The sequence below is a fragment of the Rutidosis leptorrhynchoides genome, chromosome 10 (genome assembly GCF_046630445.1).
Source record: "Rutidosis leptorrhynchoides isolate AG116_Rl617_1_P2 chromosome 10, CSIRO_AGI_Rlap_v1, whole genome shotgun sequence".
Lineage (NCBI taxonomy): Eukaryota > Viridiplantae > Streptophyta > Magnoliopsida > Asterales > Asteraceae > Rutidosis > Rutidosis leptorrhynchoides.
This window is the reverse complement of record NC_092342.1, coordinates 233,966,678-233,974,639: the sequence shown is the minus strand read 5'-3', so window position 1 is coordinate 233,974,639 and position 7,962 is coordinate 233,966,678. Positions and strand designations below refer to the sequence as shown.

Genomic DNA, 7,962 nt, shown 5'->3' with positions numbered 1-7,962 from the left:
CTCTATCAACTGAAAAGGTAACACTCTCGTCCTCTATACTTAGGGTCAATTTCTTACCGAACACGTCTATCATTGCTTTAGCCGTGTTTAAGAATGGTCTTCCTAATATGAGAGGAACTTGAGAATCTTCTTCCATGTCCAGAACAACAAAATCTACTGGAAATACTAAAGTACCAACTTTAACTAGCATGTTCTCCATTATCCCTCTAGGATATTTTATTGATCTATCGGCTAGTTGTATGCTTATTCTGGTTGGTTTCAATTCTCCAAGGTCTAGTTTAGCGTATAGTGAATATGGCATTAGATTTATACTAGCACCTAAGTCTGCCAATGCTTCTATTGAACTAAGACTACCCAGAAAACATGGAATTGTGAAACTTCCTGGATCAGATAGTTTTTCTGGTATCTTATTCAACAGCACTGCTTAACAATTAGCATTCATGGTAACAGCCGAGAGTTCTTCCATTTTCTTTCTATTTGAGATTAGATCTTTCAAGAATTTAGCATATCTAGGCATTCCTGAAATCACATCAATGAAAGGAAGATTTACATTTATCTGTTTAAACATATCCAAGAATTTGGATTGCTCGGCTTCAAGTTTCTCTTTCTTCATTTTACTCGGGTAAGGAAGTGGTGGTTGGTATGGTTTAACATAAGGTTTATCCTTAACTTTGTTATCTTCATAAACCTTTTCAACTACCGGTTCTTTTTCCTTATCTTGATCAGGTTGTGGTTCTTGTGGAGTAGGAATAGCTTCATCAGAAGTTACAAGTATTTCAGGTGGTTTAAGTGTTGTACCACTTCTTGTGGTAATGGCTTTAGCTGTTTCATTCCGGGGGTTAGCATTTGTATCACTAGGTAAACTTCCCGATTTTCTTTCACCTATTAACCTTGCTAGGTTACTTACTTCTTGTTCCAGATTTTGAATAGAAGCTTGTTGATTTCTAAATGCTTGAGCATTTTGTTCATTAGTTTGTTTCTGAGATGTGAAAAACTGCGTTTGAGTTTCAACTAGCTTCGTCATCATATCTTCTAAATTCGGCTTTTTATCATCGGTTTGTTGTGGTGGTTTGTTTTGAAAATTAGGTCTTTGCTGATTGTAATTATTATTGGATACTTGTTGATTGCTAGGACCTTGTTGGTTGTTGTATGGAATATTTCGGTTATAATTTTGGTTTTGATTGTAAATCGGTCTTGGCGGTTGATAATTATTCTGATAATTATTTCCAGGCCTTTAGTTTATGTATGAAATATTCTCTCTTTGTTCCATTGTTAATTCAATACTGAGACAATCTTTTGTCAAATCTGGTCCTCCACACTGCTCACAACTAATTCGTATTGAGTGAATATCCTTAGTCATCTTTTCCATTCGTCTCTCGACAGCATCTATCTTTGCGGAAATGAAATCTAAGTTATGGCTAGAATCGGCTCTAGCTGCTTTAGATGATCTAACGATATCTTTTTCTTGGTGCCACTCATGTGAGTGGGAAGCAGTGTTATCAATAATTTTGTAAGCATCAGTTTCGGTTTTCTTCATAATAGAACCACCAGCTGCTATATCTATGTCTTTCCTTGTAGTGATGTCGCATCCTTGGTAGAATATTTGTACTATTTGACAGGTGTCTAAACCATGTTACAGACATCCTCTTAACAACTTTCCAAATCTTGTCCACGCCTCATATAGAGTTTCATTTGGCTTCTGTGTAAACGTAACAATTTCTCCTTGAAGTCTTACGGCTTTAGATGCAGGAAAGAATTGTTTAAGAAATTTTTCAACTAAAACGTCCCATGTATCAATCGCTCCTTCAGGTAACGATTCCAACCAATCTTTGGCTTCGCCCTTTAAAGTCCAGGGAAATAACATGAGATATATCTGTTCATCCTCCACTTCTCGGATTTTAAATAGTGTGCAGATCCTATTAAAGGTATGTAGATGTTCATTTGGATCTTCCTTCGGCGCACCACTAAATTGGCATTGATTAGTCACCATGTGTAGAATTTGTCCTTTGATTTCATAATCTGGCGCATTAATGTCTGGATGAGTAATTGCGTGACCTTGGCCAGTGCGTTTAGCTCTCATTCGGTCTTCCATACTTAAAGGTTTCAGATTCTCCATAATTGAATTTGTTGAATCGGAATCACTAGAGGATTCTGATTTAATGGTTCGTTCCTCAACAATCTCTGTTTGAATGATTGGTGGTTCCGGATGAAAATTTTGTGGTTTAGGATCTATGAATCGTTCCTGAATATTCTCCGGATTCTCAATTGTGAGGTCGGGTTCAAAAAATGGATTATCAGAAATTTGAACTGGAGTACTTGGTCGACTGGATGACGATTCTAAAGAAAAATCAACGGCGGTAATATTTGCTAAATGTCTTGATCTAGTTACAGGTGGTGAACGTACAAAAGGTGATGAACGTCTTGCTCGGTGCATTCACTGAATATCCTACTAGTTTTTAAAAGGAAAGAAAAATTATAATAAGTTATCCAATCAATAGACTTTTCTAATTTTGCCCACGTTTCGAATAGCCAAAAGATGCAGCAGAGGGGCAGTATTCGTTTGGTCTCAATATAATTGAGGACTGTTTGGCTCCAATAACCCGGTCCACATACAAATCCAACTATTACTACGAACCAGAAAATTTTGATGTCTATCAATTTAACCACTTAAAATAAATTTTCGTAATTTTAAGAAATTTAGATAAGAAGTAGAATAAAAATCTATGTCCTAAAACTAGAATAGCGAGAAATAAGAAAGAAAAAGAGTTCGTGGAAAAAAATCGAAAAAGAAAAATGGTTGAAAAATAAAAGGTGAAGGAAAAATAAAAGAAACTTATAACACTTAAAAACACTTGACTAACCTAACCTTATTACTACAACTAACTTAAAATTATAATCGCAAATTGAGATTACTAATTGGAATGATAATTGATACATAGGTAAAAGTCGTCTAAAAATATTAAAGCTTACAGGAAAAACTAAATCCCAAATGAAAATAACTTAAAAAGAAACTAAAACTTAAAAAGGCGTCGCAAAATTCTAAAGTACCTAAATCTTAGTCTAAAGAAAAACACTTAAGGAATTCTACGGCAAAGCCTAAATATCTAGAAGTAAAAATAACTATGGCAAAACTAAGTTTAAAACTAAAAATGAGCTAAAAATACAAATATTACGCTAAAACAATTAAAAAGGGACAAAATATAAAAATATACAAAAAGTTGTAAAAATTACAATTTTTATAAAAATATTATTTTTATATTATTTATTTATTAAAACTATTAATTTTATATTTTATTTAAACTAATTTAACTAAATAAAACAAATAAATAAAAACTAAACTAAACAATATAATATAAATAAACTAATTAGGGTTTAAAATTAATTAAAATTAATAAAACTCGTAATTAATGCGAATTAGGGTTCCTGTGTACCCGTGTCAGGTCTGCTCCGCGAGTTGTAGTATTCCAAGCAGCAAACTCCGCGAGTCGCGGGGTTCCAAAATTCAAATGACAGGTTGTTTAAAATTCGACGCTTTTTTTTTTATTTTATATTTTCTGTTTTATATTTTCTGTTTTAAAATTTAAAATATTTATATAATAAAAACTTATATTTTAAAAACTAGAATAAAAATAGAACTACTTTATAATTTTATAAATAAAAATCTTAAAACTAGATTTATATATATATATTTTTTTCGGTTTTTTTTATGTTTTAAATAAAAACAAAATATTTAAATAAAACTTATATTTTTATAAAATAAAAATAAAGAAACTTTATAAAACTTAAATATTTAACAAACTCTTAATAATATTTATATTTTTGTTTTCTTTTTATATTTTCGAATAATTAAAAACGTATTTTTTTTTTTAAAAAACGTATATTTATAAAAGTAAACTAAAAATAAAAATCTTTTTTTTTATGTAGCGTTGCGCTTCCGTCTTTTAAGCTAGATTGTTCCCCGGCAGTGGCGCCAAAAATACTTGATGGTTAAAGCTAAGGGGTATAAAATACTATTAATTTTTAGCAGGAAATACTATTAAATACGATACAATTTTACACAAGATATTTATTTATTTAGAGAATGGATATACTTAAACCTTGCTACAACACTTATAGGCAGTGTACCTAATCGTACAGTAGTGTAGTTTTTAGTAAGTCCGGTTCGTTCCACAGGGAAAATCTTTAAATAAAGTTTAACGCTATATTAGTTTACTTTTATAAAAATACAAATATATATATAAGTAATATTATTATTATAAAGGGGGGTTTTTACCGTTTAATGACCGGTTTGTCGATTTTAAAACTTTAGTCGCAGTTAAAACCAAATGTTAAATAATAAATAAATACAAGACTTAATTTAAAGCGTAAAGTAAATAACGATAATAAAATTGCGAATAATAAAAGTGCGATAAAATAAACTTGCTATAATTAAAAAGTACGATAATTAAAAGTGCAATTAAATACAATAAAAATAAAAATGCGATAATTAGAAGTGCAATTAAATATAAAATAAAGGAAATTAAATATGAAATAAAAGAATTATGCTTATTTAAACTTCCGTAACCATGATGTTTGACGTGTTAATTTTAGTTTGATGCCCATGGGTTAATTGTCCTTTGTCCTGGATTATTTAATATGTCCGTCTGGTTTTTGTCCATAACAGTCCATCAGTCATAAATATAAAGTGCGAGTGTCCTCGTCAAATTATCCTTATACCCGAAGTTAAATATTCCAACTAATTGGGGACTTAAACTGTAACAAGATTTTAATACTTTGTTTAATAATTACACCAGGATGTCGACTGAATGTAACCCAAGATTTTAATATTTTGTTATCAATTATACCAAGTGTCCTTGTACATAATTTCACCCCTGTTTTAATTATTCTAGTGGCTATTAATCCATTCCCGTGTCCGGTAAAATGAACGATTATTCGTACATATAAATACCCCGCCCATCGTGTCCGATCGAGTGTATATGGTAATTTATAGGGATGCCCAATTGTAAATCTTTATATTAACATTAACAAACTATCATTTAGATAAACAAATATAAAGCCCATTAATAGCCCATAGTCTAATTTCCACAAGTGTCGTTCTTTTGTCCAAACCCCAATTATGGTACAAAGCCCAATTACCCAATTTTAGTAATTAGCCCAACATCATGATTACTTCGGATTAAATAAGCATAATAATAACTTAGCTACGAGACATTAAATTAAAAAGGTTAAACATAACTTACAATGATTAAAAATAGCGTAGCGTTACACGGACAGAATTTCTACTTATACCCTTACAACATTTGCTAACATACCCTTATTATTAGGATTTAAAATTAAAATTAAAATTAAAATATAAATTATATATATATATTTACGTATATATTGATAGAGAGATTGATATTTTTTTGATGATTTTTGCGATCAGAATTCGTTTGCTTTTATAGGAGTTTCAGTTTTTGGGGCTCCGCGACTCGCGGCATTTTTGCTCTTCAAACTCCGCGAGTCGCGGAGTTTGAAATTCCAGCTCACTCCAAATTGGATCTTAGTCTGCCGACGGTTTATTATATAAATATAATATATATATAATTAATATAATTAATTATATATTATATTATATTTATATACATAGTTAACTTGTAATTTTTAGTCCATTGCATCGAGCGTTGAGAGTTGACTCTGGTCCCGGTTCCAGATTTTCGAACGTCCTTGCGTATAATTTAATATCTTGTACTTCGCGTTTTGAATCTTGTACTCTTGTAATTTCGAGACGTTTCTTATCAATAATTGGAACCTCTTTGATTGTCTTTTGTACTTTTGAGCTTTTTGGTCGTTTGCGTCTTCAATTCATCGAATCTGTCTTTTGTCTTCACCTTTTATTATTTAAACGAATATCACTTGTAAATAGAACAATTGCAACTAAAAGCTTGTCTTTCTTGAGGAATAATGCTATGAAATATATGTTCGTTTTTAGCATTATCAGCATGCCTTTCCAAATGTTATTGGCTTCTAATTGCAGCCATCCAATAAGGGAAAGTGAGAAAATTAAAGGTCTCAAACGGCTGCAAATTCAGAGGTTAGAAACCTTCACGGTCGACCCACGGACGATCGTGAGGTAAGCCGCATAGGTTCGGGTTTCAATTTCTCTTGCCTATAAAAGCCAAGCCTTGGAGCATTTGAAGACTCACCTCTTGCACTTACATTTTCATATATTTACTGATATCATTCAAATATTATTAGAGACTATTTAGAGTGATTATAGCAAGAGTGATTGTAAACTTAGTTGTGAGTTTACTTGTAGATTATCTTCTTAAATAGATCTAGAAGATAGTTAAGGTTTCACTAAGTTAGAGCATTAGGATCTTGTGGTAAGAGAATTTGGTGATTGTGAATTCTTCAAATGAACGTAAGGGTTCATAAGTTACAGCTTATCGAGGAACTAGTGTTGTATCCGGATACTCCACCGAGTTTCGAGTATCGTAGTGAAACAAACTCTCAATGCGTTAGAATTAAGGAGCGGATTGCGGAAGATTAGTTAACATCTTCCCTAACCATTATAAATCTCTGTGTTTGTTCTCTTATCCCTTATCTTTATATTATCATTACTTGTGAACTTACAAATCAAATCACACTATAGTCATCTCAAGTTCTAAATCAAAAAACTTTGTAAAAATAAACTAAGTAACTATTCACCCCTCCCCCACTCTAGTTACTTACAATTGGTATCGGAGTGGTTGCTCTGAATGTTTTGCTAAAATTATCATTTTAAAGCTAAGAAAATAATTTTCACAAACTTTTGAGTTAAAGATCATGAAACAAAAATTTGAGAACTTGAGCTAGAGTGAAGGTTCCTCCATGCAAAGACCTCCATTACTTGAGAGTGAAGGATTATTCTATTGGAAGCAACGATTTGAAAACTATGTCCATGCAAAGGACATGCACGTTTGGAACATCATTACTAATGATGATTATGTTCCATTCCAACTTAGTGAAGATCAGAAAACCAAGATAATCATACCCAAAGCTAGTTGGTCCAAAGAAAATTAAATGGATGTAGGGAAAAATTACCAAGCTAAACTAGTCCTATTTAATTCCTTGCCTAGAAAAGAATATGAAAGAGTTTTTATGTTTAAAAGTGCAAAAGAAATATGGGATAATTTAATCATTACTCATCAAGGGAATGTGCAAGTCATTGAAAATAAAATTGAACTACTTGTAGCTCAATATGAACAATTTGTTATCTTGGATGATGCGAAAATTGATGTTGCCTATTCTAGATTTAACAATATTTGTTCAACTTTAAAAGATCTAGGTACTATCTACACGAACAAGCAATATGTTCGGAAGTTCTTAAGATCGTTGCCTTCAAAATGGAGACCTAAAGTGACAATAATAGATGAGTCAAAGGATTTGGAAAAGTTGTCTTTTGACGAGCTTATTGAAAACCTCAAAGTCCATGAGGTTATCTTAGATAAAGATAAGGAAGCAAAAAAACTCAATAAATAAAAGAACAAGTTAATTGCTTTAAATGCCAAAACAATTAAAGGAGGTGAATACGAAGATGATGAAGACGATTTCTTAAATGATGACGAACAACTTGTATTCATTTTTCGATAATTCAAAAAGTTCTACCGAAGTCCCGGGAATCATGTCCGACCTCCAATGGATTCAAAGAAGGTACCATTTAATTCCAAGAAGAAGTTCGTATGGAAATGTTTCGAATGTGGTGACCCAAATCACTTGATAAGTGAATGTACCAAAAGGAAGAATGAGAAGGCATTTCTTGGAGGTGCATGGGATGATGAAGAAAACGAAACACAAGAAGAAGTAAAGGAAACATACCTCATGGCCATTGAAGCACCAAGCTCGGAGGATGATAATGAAGCATGCCTAGTCGGACAAATCGACAACGAGGTTCTTCCAAACTCTTTTGAATTTAATATTGATAATTTATCAATTTATGTT

At 31.8% G+C, this 7,962-nt stretch overlaps 1 protein-coding gene across 1 annotated transcript; it reads left to right on the top strand.

The window, feature by feature from the left end:
• Window positions 1–7,044: 7,044 nt before the first annotated feature.
• On the top strand, window positions 7,045–7,503 carry LOC139870875 (uncharacterized). Its single transcript, XM_071858641.1, has one exon. It carries the CDS (start codon window positions 7,045–7,047, stop codon window positions 7,501–7,503), a length of 459 nt encoding a protein of 152 aa, XP_071714742.1.
• The last annotated feature ends 459 nt before the right edge of the window (window positions 7,504–7,962 follow it).

Excerpts from the sequence above, each read along its gene's own strand:
- LOC139870875 (XM_071858641.1), top strand. The coding sequence starts at position 7,045 with ATGGATGTAGGGAAAAATTACCAAGCTAAACTAGTCCTATTTAATTCC.